General features: G+C 41.1%; 1 protein-coding gene across 1 annotated transcript; it reads left to right on the forward strand.

Moving 5' to 3' along the window:
• The first annotated feature begins 54 nt into the window (after positions 1-54).
• Positions 55-24,770, forward strand: MED15 (mediator complex subunit 15). Its single transcript, XM_030460643.1, has 18 exons — positions 55-176; positions 4,537-4,624; positions 5,815-5,866; positions 6,298-6,327; positions 7,071-7,286; positions 7,797-8,071; positions 8,798-9,175; positions 9,773-9,862; positions 14,743-14,862; positions 19,306-19,448; positions 19,766-19,893; positions 20,749-20,883; positions 21,310-21,373; positions 21,537-21,603; positions 22,053-22,213; positions 22,407-22,573; positions 23,464-23,562; positions 23,688-24,770. The coding sequence occupies exons 1-18, from the start codon at positions 109-111 to the stop codon at positions 23,822-23,824; spliced, it is 2,418 nt and encodes an 805-aa protein (XP_030316503.1). The 5' UTR covers positions 55-108; the 3' UTR covers positions 23,825-24,770.
• Positions 24,771-25,069: the final 299 nt, after the last annotated feature.

Here is a 25,069-nt window from a genome sequence, read left to right on the forward strand (position 1 = left end):
CCTTCAGCGCGCCGGAAGTGGTTCGGCGTCACTTCCGCAGTGTCGTGTGGGGGAGCGACAGCGGGGAGCGCGGTGCGGGCGGCAGCGGCGGGTGCGGTGCGGGCAGGGATGGACGTGACCGGGCAGGAGACCGACTGGCGCAGCACCAACTTCCGACAGAAGCTCGTCAGCCAGATGTGAGTACGGGCCGCGCTCGCACCGCCGAGTAGGCCGCGGTCAGGCCTCGGGTGGTGGCAGAGGGGCTGCAGCGGCTCCCGATGGCCCCGGGGCTGCCCGGGCGGCTCTGTCCCGCCCTTCTCCGCTCTTCTGCGAGTCCTTCCCGGTTCTGCCCTGGGTGCCACGGTTGTTCCCTGGTTATCGGCGTTTTCTCTGCCTCTGTGAGAGGGCCCCTTGGCCAGGATCTGCTCAGGGCACCCGGATACGTTCTTACACTCCATTCCTTGGGGCCTCTTCCACTTTCCTCTTCCCCGGGATTGCCGCCTCCCTGTCCCGTTCTAGAGCGTCTGATTTCTGGCTTCGATTTCAGCTGTGTCCGTCGTGTTGCCAAGTTTGACATATTGTGACCTATGACAACCACTTTTTTAAGGCAAATATGAAATCAATATGTTGGTGGCGTAATGTTTAATCTTTTGGGGCAGGAATTTTCTTTCTCTTTCCTAGAGCAAGCATCATGATTATTGGTACCTATCCGGTGCTTAAAAGGCTGCTAAAAAAAAAAAAAAAAAAGGTCTTGTTGCTTATGGTAATCGACATTAATAAACAGATTGTTTTGTTTTGTTGGTGCCTTTTTTTTTTTAATGCTGTGTACACAGCATGCTGTTCCATTGCTTGTCATTTCACTGCCTGGCTGTGAGCTTTACTTAAGGTGCTGTTTCAGAATTAAACTGCTCTGGTATTCATTAAAGAGATATCATGCTGGGTCAAAGCTATACACATTTTCTTGGTGCTCAGAACTGATGTTTTACTTTCTGGAAAGTCATTCATCTTGTTAGATTAATCCTTTCCTTTTTGCTTTACTTCTCCTCTTCTACCCCTTCATCCAGACAAACAAACCAAGTGCCCTCAAGTGCTGTGTAACTTAGAAGAAATAGATATGAGTAAGCAGACACAAAATTAATGCACTGAATGGTTTTGTGTTTGCCCTGCAAAATGTCACTGTGCAGTTATTTTAACTGTGCTGTGAGCAATACTGACAAATGTTTCAGGAGCAGCATACAGCAAGAGATAAATTACTACTAGTGACTAATAAAATCTTTAATGCCCTATGGAAAGGTGACAGTAATCTTAGAGCTTTAAGTCTAGTGGAAAAGTAGAAGGAAAATGTCCTCTGTTTACTGTTTTTATGTAAGTGTGCAGAGCTCTGTATGTGATCATTGAGCTTTCTGTTGCACTGACACAGCCTTTTTTTGGGAAATGCTGAGTGGAACAGGGATCTGGTGAGCGTGTCAGTGGTCAGAGTGTGTGATGTGGGTATCAGCATTTGGGGGAATACTGCAGTTGGAAACCCAAGAAGCCCCCTTCAGTTGTAGGTTCTCATGTAACTGAGGCCCACCCAAGACTTTTGTATTGATCCAGATCCAGGAATGCCTGAGCTGTGGTGCTTGAGGCCAGGGATCAGCTTTGGCTTCTCCCAGCTTGTTCCAACACACAGTGAGGGGTGAAAATGAACTTCTCCTTGCAGGGCACCCCTTGATCCTGGCCCTTACAGGGAGCAGGCACACAGTGGTGCCTTGGGACTCTCCTTTCTAAGGGCCTTTCATTAATCTGATTTTAGATGCTGTTGCCTGAAGGACAAATCCAAACTGGGTTGTGTGGTGGTAAACTCAGTACTCAGCTGGGGTGTAGCAAAGGGGTGTAACTTCAGCTGTGGAACAGTCAGACAGAAATTAGAATGAGAATGTAGAGAGCATGTGAAAGGAGGAGGCTGGAATAAGCAGACAGGAGATCATCTGAAGTTTTTTGAGTGAGGGAGGAAAAAAAGGGAAAGGAAAAAAAGAAAAAAAAGGGAAGATACCTGCACTGCTGCTCCCAGTACAACACTTCACAAACCCAGTTCATAACACAGCTTGACTTTTGTATTTCAGCAGAGATTGTCTAATGAGAATTCAGGCAAAGAAACCCCAAGGCAGATATTTCTTCATTCCAGGGACTGTGAAAAGTGAGGGATTAGTTAACAGTTTACCAGCACCCACCCTTTTCTTTCTTCTCTTTTTTCTTCCCGTTGTTGTTTTAAGGAATCAAGGTTTGTTGAGCTGAGTGTTGTAGTGACCAAACAGCCCATTTCACAGAGCAGCATTTGGTGGTGTTGCCTGGCTTGGTCCTGGAACTCATTTCTGTTGTGTTTCACTGGAACACCTGATTCCTGCAGTCGTGGGGTGAGCTGGACAGGGGAGCTGGTGGAAGTTCTGAAGGAGAACGTGTTTTGCAGGATTTTTCAGCTAGACCAGCTGGCCCCAGTGAGAGGTTGGACTTGTTGTTTGGCTGGAAACAAGGAATGGAATGGAGGGGGAATTCCTGAAGCTGTTGCTGTTGCTGGTGTTGAGTGCTTTATCATCTGAAACTGCAACTTTAAGTGTTGGAAAAAGGCAGAGGTTGGTGCACGTTTTGTGGCACATTTGGTAAATGTTTATGAGGGAGGTGAGGGTTGAGTTGGCTGGTGCAGCCTCGTGCTCAGAATATGAGAAACTTTCAAATCTCAGGATATGATTCTGAGTTTGATAATGTGCAAGGATGTGACACATTATTTGGTGTCCTTAATTCTGTGCTAAAACTGTGGCTTTTTTAAAAATCACTGTCCCAGTCTTTCAATGTAAATACATTTCTGTTGATGGCAGATGAATATGTGATCAAAGAACAGGCTCTGGGTTTTTTTCCTCTCTCCTAGTGTAAACCTTTATTGGAATGCCAACAGATATGAAGTGGAGCACTTGGAGTGACATTATTGGTAATCCATCTGTAGTCATTATAAAATGTATTTCATATTCTGTAACATCAAAAGGAAATGTTAGATACTTATAAAAGTAGATAATTAATTTGCTGTGATTTTTTTTTCCAAGTTGCTGATACCACACTGATCACCATCTGTATCACAGCCACTTAGTGCTGCCCACATGTTAGTTCCCTTACTTGTCTCTGCATAATCATTTTGTTGTCTTTCTGCCTGCTGAAAATGAGAGGCATTGACATTGTAGTGTGGGACTGAGAAGGTAAGAAGGATTCAAGGAGCAGTGTGGATTCAGAGGCAGCCTTTCTGAAAGGGAAAGTGTTAAAGAAGGGAGGTATTGGTAAAGAATTGCATGTAGCTTCTTCCTCTGCAGCAGAGCTCCTTGATGAGCAACTCACTCAAAGGCTTGTTTGGACATGGAAGGGTTTTATATTCTGCATATTCTGCATTATGTTTGGATTCTGCGTCAGTTTAAGTCACCATCATGTACAAATGGCATTTTTTGAGTCTGCAAGAGCACACAACCAAGCTCCCATCAGAGAGCCTCACAGCTGGAGCAGGGCTGCAGTGTCTGTACAGTGAAGTAAGGGTGTGTGCTTGAACACAGAACTGGTTCTGCAGTGAAGCAAAATGTTTCCCAGAATGAGATTACCCAGAGGATTTCATTAGGGCTTTTCACCTGACTGAATTCCTCACTTCAGGATATCTTTGTCTTGTTCCATGTTTCACAGTTTGTTTGTTCCTTCTTGCTGTACTGAGTATGCTCCTTCTTTTCCACCCGTGTCCTCAGCAATGTGTGGGTTTGTGTTGTTTTTTTTTTCCCCCCTTTTCATCTTGTGTCTTCACATCCCTCCCAGAGGGCAGACATGGATCCCATTTATGAGAGGTGTGATGGAGAAAAGACAGCAAGTCCCTGTGATGGCATTTAAAGCTTTTTGTTACCATTCCTGATATTTCTTCCCCTGAACTTTCCATCAACAGGACCTTCTTTTCATCTTAGTGCTTCCCCTGCTGCTTTCATGTTGGTTGTCCCCTCCCAGCCCTTGCTGCATCTCTCTTCTCTGGACCCCATCAGTGCTCCCACTCCCTAATCTCCCTCATTGGTCAAACCTCTGTGTCTTTAGGCAAGCTGGGTTTTTTTTTTTAATTGGGTTGGGTTTTTTTTTCATTCTTCCAGCTTATGTTTAGATGATTCTTTTGGACAGACTTGATGCTAGGCAGGCTCAAGCCCATTGTTTGTTTGGATTACATGAATCCTGTCATTCAGTTTTCCTCAAGTGAACACATCCAGGTATTTTGCCAGAATAATACATCAGGTGGTAAAATAATGACTTGCTTAGCAGTTGTGCTTGAATGTCTGCACAGAATGTTTGTGTTGCCATTTAGGAATTAGTTGCCTTTTTTCTCCATTATTTGAAGAAATTTTAAAGGGCAGAAATTTTAAGTAGTGTGGAATGGAGCTTTTTGCTTGGTTTTAATCTACAAAGGAGAGAAGAGTAAGAAACTGTTCAACAGACCTTCCTAATTACAGAAAGTACTCTCTGATGTCCACAGTTAATCCTCAGCTTTGTTTTTTCCTCTTTTTTTTTCAGTGATGATGCTATGAGGAAGGCTGGTGTTGCCCATAATAAATCCAGCAAAGATATGGAGAGTCATGTGTTTATGAAAGCCAAAACAAGGGTAAAGCATCTCTGTTTGTTTCCAGAAGTTACTGGCATGACAAAATATGTTTGGAACAAGCTGCAGAAATAGCAAACCCAGTGCACTGAGTTAACTGTCCCTGCTTAGAGTACTTAGTTATGGGAAGTTTTGATTATGGTCACATATTGTGATCCTGTCAGTGTGCCTGTCATGGACATTCTTCCCAGTGAATTCAGCAATTTCCTGGCCATAATGATGTCAGGGTTTAACACTGGCCCGGCAATTAAACCGAATAACAGACGCTCTCTATTAATCTCTCTCTCCTTGATAAAGAAAGGAGAGAGAATAAGGGAGAGAGACTGATGGGTTGGAAACTAAACTACACAACTTTAATGAAACGGTAATGATAAATAGGGAAAATTACTAAATATATACAAATATACAGGAAAATGGATACCACATTCCTCCCCCCTCTCCCCCAATAACTCTCAAGTCACCACTGAGGCTGCAGGGCAGCCCTGGGAAAGTCCAGGCTGGACTCCTGGAGTCGGCAGCAGTCGGGAACTGGAGGCAGGAACACACAGATATGGGCTGGGATGGATCAGGACCACAGGCAGATGAATGGATGGAATCCTTCCAGGATGCCGGGTGGAGGAAGGGCAGCAGGAAATCAGGAAATCCGGCTTGGCCCTCATGATCCCTCAAATTTATACTGAGTGTGACATGTATGGGATGGAATACTCTGTTTGGTCAATTCTGGCATCTATCTTGTCTGTTCCTCCCCAAAGCAGGGCTGCAGGTGTGATCTCTTTCTTCCTTCTGGAGGGTAAAAGTTTCCCTCAGAGCTGAGCAGTGTCCTTGGCTCTGCACACCAGGCTCTAGCAGTAACTATAAACGTCAAGTGTTATCAATCCTAGAAGCACACAGTGTCTGAGAAACTTGCTGTTAATTTCAGCAAGTGCAACTACTTAAAGAGACTTAGCTAAAAGTAAAAGTACAAAACAGAAAATCACCTTTATCCTGGCCCAAACCAGGACAAATGACCATTAGTAAAAATCTTCTCAAGTGAGGTTTACAAACAGACTGTTCCCTGCAAATGAACTGCTTTGAAAAGCTTGTAGATGTATAAAGTAAAATCTATGATGTTGAGGAAGAATACTGAAGAACCAGAATATCCTGGTTGCATTGCTGTTATTTCCTGTGCTAAACCACTCTTTTTTCATCTCTAGGAGGAATATCTTTCTCTTGTGGCCAGACTTATTATCCATTTTCGAGATATTCGTAAGTAATTGATGGTTGGGTTTTGTTTTCCTAAGTAATGTGGTTGCTTACCCCAACTTCCCAAAAGAAGTAGGATTTTTATGTGTGGTTAATTTGACTCTTCAAGTTCCTTTAAGAATTTCCTGTACTATACATGCTTGATTTCTAAATACTGTTTCTTTTACACATCCTTCTGCAATCGAAAACATTTGAGGAAGTATTTAAACTTACTACTCTTTCTACCTTCCTATATTTTCTCCTTCTTGTCATTGTTTTTGTAGCATTCTGGTTATGAAATTGCCTTAGATGAATGTATTTTGTTAGAACTACAGTAGACAGTGATTTTTTAATTTATTTTTAAAATTACTATGTGAATATATTTCCTATAGAGAGTAATTCTGAATTTGTGTGAAAAAATTATAAAAGGAAAATTATTGTTCTCTTTCTTGCAGACAATAAGAAATCTCAAGCCTCAGTCAGTGGTAAGAGCTCCTTCTCTGTCCTCTTTTTTCCTTCCCTTCTTTCTAGGTAGAACATCTCTTTATATCCCCTTGTAGGGTGAGTATGCAGCATATGTGACTGAGTAACATCCAGCCTAGACAGCTGGAAATTATTTTATAAGCCTTCTTAAGAAAGAAGGGATGGGGCGTTGTGTTCTCTATCTGCACCCCATGTTGCATTTTGCCCTCTTGACTTGCCATTCCCCCTTTTCTTCACTTTTCTATATGTCCAGGATTCAGACTATGACAATTGTCCTGAAAGCCCCTGAATGCATCCATTGTGTAATAAACATGATGTTATGCATAGCAAAGTACTTCCTCTTGTTTGAGCCCTGCTTCTCCATGTTGAAAATTGGGTCCACAGTGAGACTTCCCTTGGTTTTTGAGGTTATGAGCTAGATACCCCCATGGAGTTTTGCTGGCTTCTTTTTTTGACTTGGATAGAAATTCAGAGATCACTAATAAATTTGACTTCTCTCATGTATTTAGGATCTATTTGGGACTTTTGAAGTCTGAAACACTTTAAATAATCTCCACTCTGTTTACAGAGAGACAAAGACATGCCTGAAGCCTCTTGTGGTCTGACAGGCAGAGCAGAGAATGTTAAGAGTCTCAGTGTGCTGGATTTAGTTATAGTCTGAAGCTGTCAGATCAGAGAGTGGCTGAGGGAGGAGAGAGGATTTCTGGGGAGAGCATGGCTGCCTTGGTAACTCTTTTCTTTGCAGATCCAATGAATGCTCTGCAGACCCTCACTGGGGGTCCCCCAGCAGGGGCACCTGGAATGGGCATGGCCTCCCGAGCTCAGGGAGCACCAATGAGTGGGATGAGTGGCCTTGGCCCCATGGGACAACAGATGAGTCTCCCCGGGCAGCAGCAGCCTCCTGGGACCTCAGGGATGGCCCCACATGGTATGCCTGGTGTCTCTACAGCTACTCAGCAGAGTAAGTGTGCAGTTTGCTTCAGCTGCTGGAATTGTTACACCCATCTTTCAGTACATAACTTTTCCACAAGGAAGGGTGCTGTAGAGATTTTGTACTTCTAGCTAAATCAGCCAAGAGAACTGCAGAAATGATTTTGTTTTCAAATCCTGCTTCCTACTGGGATAAAAGCCTTCCTTAGTATAGTGAGAGGCAGTCAAGCAGTTGTTTGAGCAAATGCTGCTTTTTTAGCAAGTTACCAACAACAATTTACCAACTTCAGGACATTTTTTACCTAGGTTGCTTACTCACTCTAGGCAGTGAGAATTAGAGTTTGATAGTAGGAAGCATCATTAATTCTACTGTTACAGTCCCTCATCTACAGTCCCTCATCTCTTTGAGGAAGCAAAAGTATGTGCTGCCAATGAGGAACATTAATGCAATTTAGGAATTAATTTCAGTTATTATGAGTTATACTGGGTGTTTTGCACTGTTTGGGTCTCATGTTTTAAGTTCTGTCTACCTTCTTTTTAGCCCAACTTCAGCTGCAGCAGATAGCTCAGCAGCAACAGCAGCAGCAGCAACAATTCCAGCAGCAGCAGGTGGCTTTGCAGCAGCAGCAGCAATTCCAGGCCCAGCAGTCAGCCATGCAGCAGCAGTTTCAGGTCCAGCAGCAGCAGGCAGCAGCAGCAGCAGCTGCAGCAGCCCAGCAGCAGCAACAGCAGCAACAACAGCAGTTGCAAGCTGTCCAGCAGCAGCAACAGCACATGCTGAAACTGCAGATGCAGCAGCAGCAAAACCAACAGCAGGTGATGACAAACAAATGCAATTGCTGTTGAGGTGATTCGTGTTGTGTTACTTTTCAAGTGAGGCTTGGTGTGCATGGCAGCACTGAATATCAGCTCTGCTTCTTACTAATGGGTTTCCACTTTGGGGCAGTACTTCTCATCCCAGAGGAAAGGCTAAATCTTCTGTCATAGCACTAGAGAATTAAAACCTTTGTCTCTCTCTTTTTCAGCATAGTCTTTCATACTGACAAGAACAGGGATGTAGGAAGGGCCCAAAAGTGCTTGTTTTATGCCAGAAATAGAGGCTGTTCTGTCATTGTGTGAGTCACACATTGCTACTTTAAAAGTATGTGCCAAGCACTTCATATATATTTGTGTCATCCTGAGGCCCAGAACAGCTGCCATGCTCTTTTGCACTTTCTGATAAATAGTGGTGCTGGTGCAGGGTGGTTACACTAGAAGGAGCTTCTGAGCCCATTTGAAGCTGATGGACTTCATCTTTGATTTTGGGAACTGTTTTATTAGTCTGTCATGTTGAAGCCATAGGATGTGCACTATGTAGGCACAGAGTGTGGAGATATATGGAGAATGAGTGCATCAAAAGTCTGGGCTTTCCCTTTGGACTTAAACCCTCAGCCTGGCATATTAGGGTTCTGGGATTTATGCTATAAAAGTAAGGCTGCTGTTGCATTGCTGGAAGCTTCAGCATCCTGGGCTTTTCCTGCTTTTCAGATACAGCAGCAACAGCAGCAGCAGCAGCTCCAGCGAATTGCCCAAATGCAGCAGCTGCAGGCAGCACAGGCAATGCAGGCACAGCAGCAGCAGCAACAGCAGCAGCAGCAGCAACAACAGCAACAGATACCCCAGCAACAGATACAGCAGCAGCCACCACCTCAACAAGTAATGCAACAGCAAATCCAACAGATGCAGCAGCAACAGCAGCAACAACAGCAGCAGCAGCAGCAACAACAACAACAGGTTGCTCAGGCACAACAGTCTCAGCTTCCTCCACAATCCCAGCCTCAACCCCAGCCCATGGTATCTCAGCCACAGGCAATCTCAGGACAGATTCCCAGTCAAGTCATGCCTGTTACTCTTACACCACAGCAATTAAAAGCAATGCAGGTAAGCACTAGTGACCAGATGATTGTTAGTTCATTGTGATCCACTGGAGAAATAAGAAATCCTTTGACTTTTGCTGATAATGAAGTAGAAGAAGGCATAGCTGATTAAGAGATCTACAGTTAGCATGTTACCAGTGTGGATAACTTTTCTTTAGGCCTGGCTGGGGAGAAGTTATTGACTCCACCCTGGATGAATTGGTAGATCCACTTAGTACTCCAGCTAGGAGTAGTTAGATGGCTTATGTGACACTGACATTCCTCATGAACATATAAAGTTTGAAATGCTGGTCATTAGTAGGTGCTTAATAGAGGTTGCTTGAGAGAACTCAAGTGCTTAAGTGATGTGATAATACAGGGAAGAAGTTGCAAGAAGTTGAATATTGGGTGCACAGTGTACAGGAAGAGCATTCTACATGTTAAAAGACACAGGGACTTGTTTTCTTAAAAAAAATTTAAAAACTCCAAGAAGAGTGTGTTTGTGAGGCTGATCTTGTCTCCACACCCTTTTTTTATGAGTATAGTCAATGAAGTTGAAGCAGAAGTGTTACACCTGTTTCAGATATGTATGTTTATTTTGTTCTTTCTTTTCATACTCAAGGTAAGAGCTCAGCTGGTCCAGCAGCAGCAGGCAGTGGCAGCAGTGCAAGCAGCTCAGGCCCAGGCTGCTCAGATGGGAGCTACTGGGCAGGTAAGGGCCCAGGAGCCACTTTCCCTGTTACAGGCCTGTAGCAAGTGCATGCTAGAGATGAGCATGGAGATGGGTTTCTGGTGGCTTCTGGTGAGGGGTCTGACATTGGTGTTCCTTTAATAAAGGGGGTGTGGGCTTTTGTGCTGGAGTCAGAGGCAGGATTTTGTTGGCAACTTCTCTGTGCATGCTCTGTCCCAAGTAGGTGAGGTGGTTGCCTGTCTAGACACAGGAATGCATCTCAATAAGAAGGCCTACTGTGGTCATGCTACAAGTCTGACTGTTGGTACCTGGGGTGTATCACCTCTTCTTTTGTTAAACTTTTTAGGTGACTGCTTTGATGTGTAAACTGAATTCTGTACTGTGAATCTTTGCCTGCTATCTTTAATCATGTGATTTACCTTTCATCTCCGTGTATCAGTCATAAAAATAGTATAGACAATGAAATCTCTCTGCACACCCCTTTCATTCCTTTTGTCTTTCATTCTTCTTCTGAGTGAAATGGGCAGTAGATACAGATTGCTCTTGTTCTGGATGTGAATTGTGAAGAAAAAATGGCATGTGTCACAAGTGCAGAGTTACATTTAAAAAAAACAAAATGCTGGTTGAAAGCTTATTGTCTAACACAGTTTTCTTATCCTGCAATACACTTGTAGCCCTGGTGATTGTTCCTTGGTATGTGTCTGGTATGAAAGAGACATGGGAAAAAAAAAAAAAGCTAATGTCTTGAGCTAAACCTCTCATCCCATTTTCTACAAGAGTATGAAATAGTTTTTTGTGGCTTACCTCTGTAGTGTTTCATATTGAGGCATTTTACAGACATGGTAAGTACCATTATCACAACTTTGTAGGTTAAAAGCCTAAGGCAGGCAGATGAAGTGAAGTGGCCCAGGATTAGTGACAGAATTCTTTTCATCTACCCAGACATTCCACATCTGCACACACCATTTTCTCTTCAGCACACAAGTAATGTTACAGGTTCAGTAAGAAATGTGGAAGCTTTTTACATGGGTTATGATAACAATTGGTTCTTCAGCATACATCTGCAAGACTTATAAGAGGAATAGTGTCTTGTATCATCATAGCTCTCATGTGGCCCACATCCCTGTTGGTGCCAAAGTTCCCTGTATTGGTCCTTTTGCTTGTGTCAGCAGAACATGGGATGTAAAAACTGAGCAGTGGTAAGTACAGTTGGTACAGTGCTGGCAGCAAGCAGTGCAGAATTGTCTTTCTACAGTTGAAATGTGAATTAAAACTTCTGTTTGTTTCTTAAATGATTTCCAGGTGGGAGCTGCAGGGTCTTAGGCTGACTGGAAGGAGACTTGGATTTTTTTCTTTTTGCTAACATAGTGGTGCTCTTTTCAGCCCCCAAGCAGATGGATTGTGCTTATGTAAACTTAATTCTTGCCCTGTTTAGTGAATTCATATGCCAATGGCTTAACAGCATGGTGCATTTGAAAAATTTCAGGTGGTAAGGTGGTTGACAGTGGGTTTTATATTGCAGCTTAATTCAGACTTGTGAAGTAAACTCAGAGATTTCTCAGTGTCTACCATGGAGGGAGTTCAGAAAATTCCACCTACAGGCTTTATTCCTTTTGCATCCAGGCCATTGCAGTAGGAGTCTATTAAAACTCACTTAACACTGAAAACTCCAATAATTAAACAGGTTTCTTGTATAAGTATTTTATGAATATAATATTTTGTTTTAATACTGTGGCTGTGTACATTATTACAGGGCAGCTTCAGTGTTAAGAGTGTATATGGATTTTCTTTAATTTATAAGAAATTTCTTTTAAGAGTAGATTTTGCTTTGCTTTTAGTACATTCTTATATAACACTGTAATTTTTAGTAAATCTGCCTTGATTTCTTCATTTGTTTCAAGGAAGATTTTGTTGTAAACAAATCCTAACCTAATCTTTTCTTGTTTACATTGAAACTTAGTCTCTAGGAACTTTTAAACTTGGAATTTTGGTTGATGTGGCTGCGGTTTTCCTTTTCTGTTCACTCTTCCTACATAAAAGTAAAAACAATTCTAGTTTTAAACAAGGATCCATGTGAGTTTTGGAGTTCTTCAATGAAGTCATGAAGATACCACACAGGTCCAAGTTACCCTGCTTGGGTGTCTGGTCTTTGTGAGCATATAACTCAGGTGAAGCTGATAAATAAACAGAGTAGTGTCCTGGTGTCCAAAGAGTGCTACACAAGTGATTGCAGCACCAAGAGAAAATTGATAATTAACTGGAGTTCAGTATTAATAAGGTTTAAATCTTGTGCAACTCCTTCAGGTGCTCAGAATGCAGGTTGACTGTTGCTGTATGAGAATCAGAGCTGCCTTCAGTGGAATGACAGTGGCACAGTACTTAGATCTGCTCACTAGAAGCTCCACGTTTATGAAATCCTGAATCTTGAGATTTTTAGATGAAAGCAAATTACAGGTTCAAGATCCTGTTATATTCCACTTCACTTTTATTGAATAATGGTTTTTTTGTCTTGCAGTGGAAGGAGACTCTCTTCCTCTGCTTGGTCTCTGTTATTATGGTGTAAAATTCTGGGTTCTGTAAATTGAGATAAATCAATTTGACATGAGGAACATTTGCCTTCCATTTAAATCTTTTCCAAAAGTACTTGAACACTTGTGGTTTTCTTCTAGTTTTGGACAGACAAGAACAAGTCCTTCATGGATATTTGCTTTGCATAAAACACATGCAATATTTGCAACCCCCCTTCCCTGACACCTTTGTCAAAGGGTCACTAGTTTTATAGATCAGCTGGAGAATGGGAAACAGAAACCACTTTTTTGAGAGAATGGAATTCCTATAAACACTTCCTTTCCAAAGCACACATTGCCAAAAAAAAACCAACCAAAAACCCAACCCAAACAAACCTAACCAAAACCAAACAACTGAATTTCTGTGCATGTCCATAAATATTTGCTGACAATACAACAAACAGCTGAAAGCTTTTGAATCAGAATTTGTCATGCTGGTGTTCAGTGGTTTGCCAGTAACTTAAACTGAGAATATGCTTCTGATTTCCTTGACTGTGGAGGAAGTAATCTGAATCTTCACACTTTGGTGGTGTGGCATGAGAACAGCACCAAGATGGGACATGTTGGTCACCAGAATATCCTTGGGATTTCACACACTCCAGAGATCCATGTGCATTCACGAGGGTCTAAGATGGGGTGATTGTGCCTGGAAGGATATGTTTGATTTTTTTTTCCCACCCTGGCAATTTCCCCTTTTTTGTTTTGTTTTATGTTAGGGTTGTGTTGCTTCACCAGCTCTCATGTTGATACTGTAGCTCTTAACTGCACTTTGTAGCATCCACCTGTGCTTAATGCCAGTGCTGGGTTGTGTTTGCTTGTGGTGGCTGTTGCATGCAGTGTGTGTACATGTGCATGTGTGTGTGATGTCTGAAGCACTCTCATTTGTTTCCCTTTTGAAATCCTGTCTCTGACCATCCCACCTTGCCTGGATGGAAAGCGACCACATTGCTCTGGTGTTGTGAACTAACAGCTGTGCTGAATTTGACACTATTTTCTTTCTCAGTTATTGCTTTCCTTTTTCAGTCTTGCTGTGTTGAATTTAATTTTATTTATTTTTAACAACTGTAAGCACATGCATTCTCTGACTCTGTAGAGACATTGTTGCTGGCTGCTTCAGTCCATTTACATAGAACACTAAGCAAGAATGCCCCAAACCATTTGCTGAAAGGAGTCTTCATTAACTTGTAGTTTAGGGCCTCTGAGGGTTCCTTAGTAATAAGTATGCTGGAAAAAAAAAGTAGCCCAGAGAACTTTTACAGTAAATCTTTGAAATACCAAACAGAAACTCTTTTACTGTTAAGTGAATTGCCAAAGTTACATGAATACTGTATATGCTGTAAGTTCTTGCCATATATGGTGCACTACAGAATTATAAGTAACAGAAGTATATACAGATATATGATTAAAACTGTGTAGCTTATGCAGGCTGCTGGTTCTGAAAGACATTGCAGAGTAGCTTAGTCCTAAGACCATTTTAAATTATCTATGCTAATGGTAACCTTCATCATTTGTCCTAAACAATGGTACTTCAGGGTGTTCTCCATCTATACATCTGGAGAATCAAATAGTGCCTGGGGAAGCTTGAGACAGACTGTGGACTCATAACAATATTTTCACACAGCTTAGTAATAGAGGAGTGGGTATTTGTCATAATGAGGGAAATTACAAGGATATATATTAATTATTCTGTGGGTGATTGAAGGAAGGAAATGGCTTTTTCAAACTCAGAAGTCCTTTTAATGGTCTTTGAAATTGTTCCACTGTTACAGGTTAGGTGGGTCTGAGGTTTTGCTCACTGCTGAGCATTTCTACTGACAATTGCTGTCAAACTGCCTGCCAGAATCTTTTATGATGAAAGGTGAAATATGCAAATTCTGTTAAATACTTTGAGTCCACAGTGGGGGAAAGCACATCAGAAACCTCTGGCATTATATGGTTTCTTACATGGAGCATTCTTGACAACAATCTTAGAGTACTTTATTTCTAAGAATACTGGAAATTCAACACGTCAGGCAAAATTTAGGAAAAAGCTTTTCATGAAAATGGTACCATAGCCAATTCACGAATCTGAACCTACATATCAGCTCTCTCAAGATGCTTAGAGTTCATTAGAAGCTTTCTAAAAACAAATAGAAAGGGTATAAAGGGCATAAAAAAAGAGATTTATAAGCTAGCATATTAGGTTAACCCGTAGAGAAGAGCTCACTAACCTTCCCCTCATCCCCCCCCCCCCTCCCCCTAATTCCTGCAGGCTGCATGTGCTTCTCATCCTGCCAGTGCACTGCATTTCTTGTTTTGCGATTACTTTTGTCTGTTGTCCCTCTGTCCTCAAAGATGATCACCGCACCTATGGCCCGAGGTGGGATGCAAATCAGACCACGGTTCCCGCCTACCCCCGCTGTGTCTGCTACACCGCCAAGCTCCATTCCCTTGGGCGGACAGCAAATGCCACAGGTATTTACTGAGTCGAGCACATTGTGTCAGGAATTGTGCAAAGCATTCGATACATGGTTGCGTAGCACTTGCTTTCAAGCAAGGGGAAGTTCACCTCTTCCTCAGGCAACTGACTTCCCGGTGTTACTCACGGTATTGGGCTGTTTAGGTTTGTTTTTTTTTATGGATCCTTTTTCACTTTAAAGAAGTTTCTGGAGAGGCTGGAATAGGAAATTTTCAAAGCAAAGTAGATTTTAGCATTTACGATGTTTACGTGTTTGTAATTTATTTGAGCCTCAACTTAGAACTTCGTGGTTTCTGTTGAGTCACTGTCCATAAACACTCCAGCAGTGTGTGTTTATGAGAGGTCAGTACTGCAGTGTCCTGGCTCTGCCTGGGACATCACCATATGTCCATGCTCTGTCCAGGGACTTCTCTCATTAATAGTAAACTGGGCTCATATCAGTTTGAGTAGCTTCTTGGTATCAGGGATGAAGAAAAATGGAACTGTTCTCTTCCATGGTTGTGTAGAAGAAATCACCAGAAGGATTCCACTTGTATCTGCATCACAGAAGAACCTGTGTAGGCAGGCTGGCAGCACCTGTCCAGATGTTGCTGGAAGATGTGTGAGGGCAGAGTACAGCATCTGCCTGCTGCAGGTCCAGATCTGCTAAAGAGCACATATTCATGTTTTTCAAGCAAGATGTGTCATTTTGAGGGAGCAGGAATGGGGAGAACTAGAATGAAATAGAGCTGACTTCTTGCCAGTATGTTACAAGACATGGCCTTCTCTGCACAAGTTTGCTGAGCCCTTTATGAATGGTGTTAGTTTAAATATGTATCATTATGGTGGTGGAATAGTGCTCAGCTGTGGTTTTCTGTCTGTTTTTCATGAACCTCATGTCTCGTACTTCTAGATACTGATTTTCAGATTTAATACCTGGTCCAGCTTAATTCTAAATGCTGCTGCATTTTGTTAATGGGATTTATGAAAGTTTCTTCAGTCTGCATTTTTGTTTCCTTTGCAAGCTTGTCCTGGGGCTATGGAGTATCTAAAACTTTGCTTCCTAGGGCTGCTGAGTCAAGTTTAGTAGGCACAGCCTTTTCTTCTCAGGAATTTGCTGAGGTAGATAAAGTGACCAGAAAGATTCTGCAGACGTAGGCAAACACATCTGTAGTTGTTTCTGGTTTGAGATGGATGATCATTTCAAACCAGGTTATTGTTTGCATGTTGACTGAAATAAAACCCAGACATAGCTACTGAGTCACTGAGGAATTTACTCAGAGCTTTATTTGCTGTAGCAGCTCCTATAGACTGAGATAATTATCTCCCATGAGAAGTATTCACAATACATGGTTTGATGATGAGGCCTTCTGATACATATTTTAGTATTAGACTGATATGCCATGTATTTGACAGCTCTGGATCAGTATGAATCTAGTCCTGTCTGTCAAAACACTTTCTTCAGGTTCTAAGTGGATTAGAAATCTTGTTTAATTATGCTTCATTATTTCATAAAACACTTCAATAATATTTTATGTTGGATATGTTATAACTTTCTTGCAGCTGTTCACAAAAGGAGTAAAGGGATGTAGTGGGTATCTGATTACTAATTACTCATTTAAGACTTTCATCTCCTTGATCACAGTATCAAAAACCTTTTAAACTTGTTGATAGGGGTTTCAGAATGTTTTCTCTCTTCTTTGGACAAGACTTTAGCAAATTGTGTCTTGTGATTATCAGGTCACTGTAGAATTGCCCAGTTAATGTTCAGTGTCTGTATTACCTGTCCACCAAAATGCTTGTAGATGCAGGAAATGTCATCCTGCAGTGAAAAGATGGGTAGTTTTATTTCCTTATATATTTTGAGGATAAAGGTAATACAAATGATCTGTAACTATGGCTTAACTCTGGAGTTAAATGAGGAGCTAAATGAGTTTAGTGGAATTAAAACTCCAGAGGAAGGGCTTTTTTGCCTTTTGGGTTTCTGTATTGGTTTCGTTTGTTGTTGTTGTTTGGTTTTTCTTAAAGCCACCTATTTTTCTGGGAGTCAGTTGGAAAGAGCATTCCCTCAGAGTTGAAATCTCATTAAATTATTATAATCCTAATTCATATCCTGCAAACAATGTAAAAATCTAAAACTGAAAGCATCTTTTGATCTGTATGTAGAAAGACACAGGAAATTATTGTGTAGCAAATAACTGCATTCGAAGAAAACTAAGGTAGTAAATTCAGACTTGCACACCTCTGAGTGCATGTTTTTGGAAGTGTTGCAATTTTGCTTAGTGTTAGGGGTTATCCTTTGGTATTCTGAAATGAAGTTCATGGAGAGCAAACCTGTTGCAAGAAGGAAAGCTGTTTGGCTGTGCTTGTACTTGAATGGGAAGGGGTAATGCAAAAAAAAGATTCCAGAACAATTCATCCTGTGCTCATCTGCACAGTAGGTGCTGCATGTTCATTTCTTTGCTTCACTACAATATTTATAAATTAATGTGAAGGGACCTTGGTGATGAAGTTCATACAGAAGCTTAAATCTGGCAAAAACCCAAACCAAACCTTTCTCCTTCCTACCCAAAATACAAGGATTTAAGTTTTCAGAAATAACTTTATATAACCAAGTAGAGATATTTCAAAGGGACTGGTTTTCAGAATGTGACAAACCACCTAAAAGTGGTCTTAGTTTGACTTGAAAAGTGTGTGCAGCATCCATATGGGTAAGTTCTAAATCACTTTCTGTTTAACAGAATATTAAAGGGAATTATAAGAAAGATCTAGGAGTGCTTTTTTGCAGTGTGTATCCTGCTTCCTTCCAAAGCTATGAGTGGTGAGATGCTTGGTTTCTGTGGGAGGCAGGCTATGCTTTTCAGTCTCAGAAATGCTTTTCTAGATGTTGAGGAGACAAGTGTTGTTAAAGAATCCACCTCTTATGGAAAAGAGTAGGAACAGTCTCATTATGTGTTGACTGTGAAGGAAAGGAAAATATCATATCTGGTGTAAAATATAATTTCAGCCTCACTTTTAGATACTATATTTGTAGGAGAAATTGTGAATGTAATGAAGTTACTGAAAATTAAAAATATCAGAGTATGTCAGGCTGCATGTGATTTTAAGCTATGTATTGATGGATTTTTAACAAGTATTGACAAGTTAGTAATTTTACATATGCACCTAACTGAGGACTCTTTGGTCCCATTTTTTGTTTTTAGTGGAGTGTGACCTCTTGCATAACTCTAATGTGATACTCAAATCAAAGCATTTCCTGTCATGCTCAGTGCTTATATGCAAAAGTAGACCATGAAACACTTACTTTTTAATGTACTAAATAGCATGTCCTCTGGACAGGGTTGGATGTTAGGTGGAATGAGTGAGTGAAGGACAAGACCAATTTGTCAGTGCCCATGAAGTATGTGGTACTTGTGAATGCACTGGGACCTTTGCTTAGAAACAGTTTTGACTGAGGGAATAAGAGTTGTTATTTCATAGAGGTGCTAATCAGTGATTTACAGGATGAATGCATGGGTTGCTGAGTCACAGTATGTGGCCTCAGAGGGCTAATTCATTTTATCTTTGTAGGTACTTAGTTAAAGCCTCAGGTCAGAAGAATTTTTGCATGTGTGTCAAACATGATCACTTAATGTCTGCATTCCTCTACCATGCTCCTGGCCACAATACAGGCTTTTTGTTTGTTTTTTAAGTAATCAGGGGCAAAAATGTCAATGGATACAAGTGTGAGAAGCTGCTCTAATTTGTGCATCATCTGGTTCTGGCACTTGATAGTGTACAGAATAAACTTAGTTGTTTTGCACCACTTGATACTGTTCTAGAAGTGATCTTGCTCATCTTTTTGTCCTTCAGGCACACCTCATCACTCTCCAAAGGTCAGAAAGGAACTTCATTTTTTTTCCACCCAACCATTCAGTTTCAAATGTTTCTACCTCCTTCCAGATTTCAAACTTGAATATTTAAACAAGATGTTGGCTTGCTGAATATTTTTTCTTCCTTCCTCCTAAGGAGAACATTGAGAACCTACTGTCAAGACTGACAGACCTTTGAAGAATGTCATTCAAATGTCAAGGGGGATTTTTTATGGATCTTGATTCTCAAGCTAGAGCTGTCTTTTCTTCATGCTTTTATTTCTAACCAAGTACAGACTTTTCAGATGGCACTTCTGAAATTCTAATTGCAATGTGATGGTTTGGGAAATAAAAAACAATTATTGTACAGTTACTCAAATTAAGTGGAAATTTAATGATTATTTTGAGTAAAGACAGTGTGAGGTACTACCCAAGAACCTCAAAAGTGATCCAGGTGGGATGGTTGTGGGGCAGAACAGGAAACTAACACTTACTATTTCTTATAGGCCTGAGGACACGCTTTTCTCCACAGGTAAAGCCTTTTAGTTAGGTCCCCATCCTGTACCCATCCTTTTGTTGTTATTGATCTTATCTTTTTCCACATTTCAGGTTAGCCAGAACAGTATTACCATGATGTCATCCCCATCTCCTGTCCAACAAGCTCAAACACCCCAATCAATGCCTCCGCCACCACAGCCGCAGCCATCTCCTCAGCCAGGCCAGCCAACTTCTCAGCCAAATTCCAATGTCAGGTGAGCTAGACTACAACTTTTGAGGACCTTCACGCCATAAGGGTGAGGCTTTCAGAAGCATTCAGAGTGTCTTTCTCTGTTTCCAATGAAGTGAATGATTTTTAACATAAACATCAATAACATCAATGAGAGCTGAGGTGGGATTGTGCCAGATACGCTTGGAAACTCCCCATTTTATATAAAGAAACTGTATGAAATCTCTATTGCAAAGAGACAGAGTGCCAGAGCAATGCTAACAAAATACACATATCTGCTCACAGGCAGATGATACTTCCTTGTCAGATTCTGGCAGGTTTGACTTCATTCTTATTTTTCAGCTCTGGCCCAGCTCCATCACCCAGCAGCTTTCTCCCCAGTCCATCTCCACAACCATCCCAGAGCCCAGCAGCTGCACGAACACCTCAGAACTTCAGTGTCCCATCCCCAGGTCCTTTAAACACTCCAGGTAAATTATCCTAGTACTGTACTACAGACTGTGAGTTGGGGTATGTTTTGGTAACTAACAGTAAACTTAAAAGAGCTGCAAATCAGCCAGCATTGCAGGTAGTGAACTTGTCACATGCACCATGTAACACAACAGAGATATCTTAAATCAAAATCAATTGAAACCTCTTCTCAACACTGACCTATGTAATGGATTCTTCTAACTTCCCCAGTCTTTTGAAAGAAGTGTTATGCTTAGCTTAATTAGCAAATTTTTTAAAGATCTAATGATTCTTTGGTTCCATGCAGAAAGGAACCCCCAGCAACATCATGCAGTTGTAATGAACGTAACCACTTAATGACAGGTGACAGGCTGCTTTGTTCCACACACCTTCCTAGCTATACTCTGACACTTGTGCTCTTTTCTCTCCCAGTTTTAATAAGCAGTTTCTGATAATGTGAATAGAAGTAACATACTGTCTGCTTCTCATACCAGTGTGGTGTACTTTGGAGTTTGGAAAGCACCAACTTAAGAAAAACTGCAGCAAAATCAGTGTTGATTCAGTGTTTAATGCACCAGAGTGAAGGCAAAATGAGGACCCAGAAAATGGGTGTATGAAACTTGGGACCTCTTTTCAGAAGAAAATGGTATTAATTGGGAATTGCTGTTCTGTCCACAGAATGCTTCATTTCTATACTAAGTGTGGAGGGTTAGACAAGAACTTAAACTGTGCAGGGCATCAGTTGTGGATTTGGCTAATGGACATGATCCACACATTCGTGGTGCCACATTTTGGATGTAGATTCTGAGTGCAGGAATGCTGTTCTGCAGTACCATTTCTTGTCCCTGTGACATGCTGTCTTTACTTCTTGCCAGGAAATCCAAATTCTGTCATGAGTCCAGCCAGTTCTAGCCAGTCAGAAGAGCAACAGTATCTGGAGAAACTCAAACAGCTATCAAAATACATTGAGCCACTCCGGAGGATGATCAATAAAATAGATAAAAATGAAGGTGAGATTGACAATATTTAGTCATATTTCCCTCTGCCAGATGTCTCTTCTGATGAAGGAAGCAGTACCTTGCCTTTTGTAATGTTTTTTTATATTCCAGGGTTTAAAAATTACAGGGAAAATTAGCTCTTTCTTGCATTATGTGATAAAAATGACAGGGCAGCTTGGCTCTTTCTTGCATTATGTGAAGTGTGGTAGAATCCTCATCCTTTAATTTCCATCAGTTTTCCTTTACTTCTGATACTTCTGAGACAGATGGAGCTTACTCAATGATTAGATTACTTATGGTTAGATGAAAGTTCTTTGATGCTCACTACTTCCTTTAGCACTAGCTCATATTTTCACTTTTAACACTATACTGTATTTCTGTCTGCAAGTCTGGAAGCTATTCTTGCTGTCAGTGTTTATGTCTCTGATATTATTTCAGATAGGAAAAAGGACCTGAGCAAAATGAAGAGTCTCTTGGATATCCTGACTGACCCTTCGAAACGGTAACCATTTTTCCTTTTGCCTGGATATAAGGTCACTCAGCCCTTCCAGAAATTTGTTGTTTTACCTCCATGTTAGCATTGCAGCTGTCTGTGTAGCTCAGATAGCTGAAACACTTCAGGCAAAGTGACCAGTTTGTGTAATGAAATGTCACCCTGTCTGCAGGTGCCCTCTGAAGACACTGCAGAAATGCGAAATTGCTCTGGAGAAGCTGAAAAATGATATGGCTGTGGTATGTAATGCTTTGCACCAGCAAGAGATTAGCAGTTAGTTTCAAAAAGTTTCATGACTTGGCAAGATAATTTTTTGCATTTCTTGTTGGTCCTCAAGTAAGGTTGGATAAAATTTTAGAAAAAAAAAAGAAAAAAAGGGGCAACTGTTTACTTTATGTAACTCACCTGTATGTATCTTTTAAGTGAACTTTCAAATTCTTGTGCTTTGTGCAAAGATGAGTAATTCTTTCTTTGAACTTTTGCAGCTGATTTCAGGATAGACTTCCTAAATGAAAGCTGAAGAGGGATTTTTAAATTTTTTCTTAATGTTACAGTATTCAGTTTTGAGAATCCTTTGTGTTCCATGCATTGCAAGTTTACTGCTATAAAATTCTGCAAGATCAGGAGTAGAGATTTCTTTTTTTTTTTGGTCATGATTAAAAGCAAAGGGGTTTCTCTTGTCTTTTAGCCTACTCCACCACCTCCTCCTGTGCCCCCCACCAAGCAGCAGTACTTGTGCCAGCCCCTTTTGGATGCTGTTCTGGCCAACATCCGTTCACCAGTCTTCAACCATTCCCTTTACCGTACGTTTATGCCGGCAATGACTGCAATCCATGGACCACCAATCACGTGTGTATCACTGCCCTGCTGCCTGTGAAATGGCCATTATTAAGGGAAGAAAATACTTATTTGTAGAAAATACTAAAAAAGAACAGATGGGGGTTATGTTTTTCTTTTCCTTGCCTGTAAAATGTTTAACAAATGGGGTGTGGGCATTACATTTTCACCTATTTTCACCTTCTGTGGACTGTAATTTATTCAGGGCCCCCGTTGTTTCCCCTCGAAAACGGAAATATGAAGAGGATGAAAGACAGACCATACCAAATGTCTTACAAGGGGAAGTTGCACGGTTAAACCCTAAATTCCTGGTGAACCTTGACCCTTCCCACTGCAGTAATAATGGCACAGTTCATCTTATATGCAAGCTAGGTAAGCAAGAAGAAACAGAAGCCTGAAATCAGAAAGATGTGCTGAGCTTGATTGTACAAATTTGATCCATTTTTTGCTAACAGTCTTGAATCTTGCCAACCTGTAACTTCTTCATGAAGTCTGTACTTAACAGATTCATAGCATAGCTTCCTCATAATGTTTTATGCAGCCTGTATCAGGGTACCTCTGGAGATTTCATTCACATTGGTTGGGCGTTTCATTGCACTGAAGTTGGAATTGGTAATCTCATTTAGTGGCTAGAAAGTTACTTGTTGCTAGTAGCAGTCTTGATCCCTGATTTGACCTATACTGATAATGTGAGAATTGTTTTGCTTCCAGTAAGTAGGAGAAAGAGAAATTTTGATTTCACTTTCAGGAAGGTCTATTTAAATTTGTATTAATGATCACTGGTAATGGTGCAGATTCAAGAAAGACATTTGGATTGTATTTTTTTTTTTAAATCTCAGCTGAATAATGATAAAATGTTGTATTCTATTACTTTTTATCTCTGGAATTCCAGTGGGGCAAATATTCTTTTCTTCTCTCCTTCATTCAAGGAAACAGAACTGCTTGTTTGTTTCTTGAATATCAGTACATAAGGCACTTAGTTTTCAAAAATTAGGTGCCTTACATAGTGCAGTTCAGCTGATGAAATGGTGAGGTTGGCAAGGTGCAGAAATGTTTAAGAAATGGAGCTGTGTTTACCAGGCTTTTCTTAGAAGAATTTGAGTGTTCTTGAAGTGAGCAATGAGATTGCCTTCCAGTGAAAATGGACAGCTGCAGCCTCCTTGGGGTTCAGAGGACAGAAAACAAGCTGAATTATGCACAAAACCCCAACTCTATCCAGCAGGGAATGCTTTGTTCTGATGGGAAGTGTGTTTGCATTCTAGATGACAAGAATCTTCCAAATGTCCCACCACTACAGCTCAGTGTTCCAGCGGACTATCCAGATCAGAGCCCTCTGTGGATAAAAAACCCCAGGCAGTATGGTATGAGGATGCTTAGCATGACATTTGTTGGGCTTGTGTATGTGGTAATAGTGGGGAAATGTAAACACCTAATATTGCTGTTTAAAAAATTTTTATCTGTTACTTTTTTTTTTTTTTTTTTCCAGCAGCCAATCCATTTTTGCAGTCAGTGTATCGGTACATGACTTCAAAACTCTTGCAGCTCCCAGACAAGCATTCAGTCACAGCACTCTTAAACACCTGGGCACAAAGCATTCGTCAGGCCTGCCTCTCTGCTGCATAACAGCTCACTTTCTAAATTGTGAACCAAGAAAGAAGGTCTCCACAGCTGGCCTCTTCCACATGCCACTGGAAAATCACAGGCATTTTGGGCAGGGTACTTCAGAAGAAAGAAGCCTTATGTTGTTTTGTTGTTTCTAGGTGTCAGGTTCAGTAGAGAACCTGATGTTAGACTTAGCTTTCATGCTGTTTATCTTCTGCCTCTGTGGACTTTTGCCAGCGTATTCAAATATACAAAATGTGTATATATGGTTCTTGAGACTGTATTAGGATGAGTTTTTATTGTCTTCTTAGAGAAGAAATTATTTGTGGACTTCCATCAGGGAGTCTGGTATAAGAGGGAGTAGGGAGTAAGCGTCCTAATTTGCTTCAAAGTTTGCTCAGTGCCAGTATTTGTTTCACACTAAATGTTTTGTGACCTGATACTGCCCCAGAAATAAATTAGCTGCAGCTAGAATGTGCTTGCAGATTTCTCAGTGGTTGCAGGAATTCTTTTTGCCTATTAGCTTTGCCCAGAGACTGGATAAATTACAGCTTTTTAAGATGTCCCTCAGATACGTAATACAAATCTGGATAATTATACTTGGGGGTGGGGAACAAACAGAGCAAAACCAGGTATTTTATAGCTTATTTTAAAACACTACTTTGTATAAATGGTTTTTGGTTAGCGTGGACCACATTGTTTCTTACTAAAAGAGTGAGGTGATGAGAGAGATACTCATGTGCACACTGACTTCCTTTCTAAACTCAGTAAATGTGTATGTAAAGGCAGGGGGGAAAAAACCTAACAGTGCAAAGCCCTACTACCATCAATCAGTCCAACAAATTTGCAGCTACATTTCTTCTTTTTAAGTCTCTGAGGCATCTGGCTTCCTTTGGGAGTTGATACCGTTCTGTGGAAATGCTTCTATGCTACATCAGTTTGTTTAAAAAAAGAAAAGGGAAAAAAACCCAACCCCAAACCAAGATAGCTCAGGAGCAGAACTGACAACTTACATCCTGTGCCTTGGGCTATGATGGGCACTCAGTTCAGTCATCATCTGCCTTTGTGTTGGGCACTTGGAATGAAAACATTTGCCAGAAGTAAATCTCAATTCCATGCACTGTGTGACAGTTTTATTTTCCTCATGCTGTAAGTTAATCTTAGGATGCAAAAGAATTTCAGATTTCTTATGTTCCCATTCCATCCTGCTCCACCTCCATATATTGTGCAGCAAGCAAACCTTAAAGAGTAGCTGGGCTCTCTTAC

The sequence above is a fragment of the Calypte anna genome, chromosome 15 (assembly GCF_003957555.1).
Source record: "Calypte anna isolate BGI_N300 chromosome 15, bCalAnn1_v1.p, whole genome shotgun sequence".
In the NCBI taxonomy this organism is placed as follows: domain Eukaryota; kingdom Metazoa; phylum Chordata; class Aves; order Apodiformes; family Trochilidae; genus Calypte; species Calypte anna.

Excerpts from the sequence above, each read along its gene's own strand:
- MED15 (XM_030460643.1), top strand. The coding sequence starts at position 109 with ATGGACGTGACCGGGCAGGAGACCGACTGGCGCAGCACCAACTTCCGA. Across the intron at positions 6,328-7,070 it reads ATCTCAAGCCTCAGTCAGTG|ATCCAATGAATGCTCTGCAG; the intron begins GTAAGAGCTCCT and ends TTTTCTTTGCAG. Across the intron at positions 21,374-21,536 it reads CTGACTGACCCTTCGAAACG|GTGCCCTCTGAAGACACTGC; the intron begins GTAACCATTTTT and ends CCCTGTCTGCAG.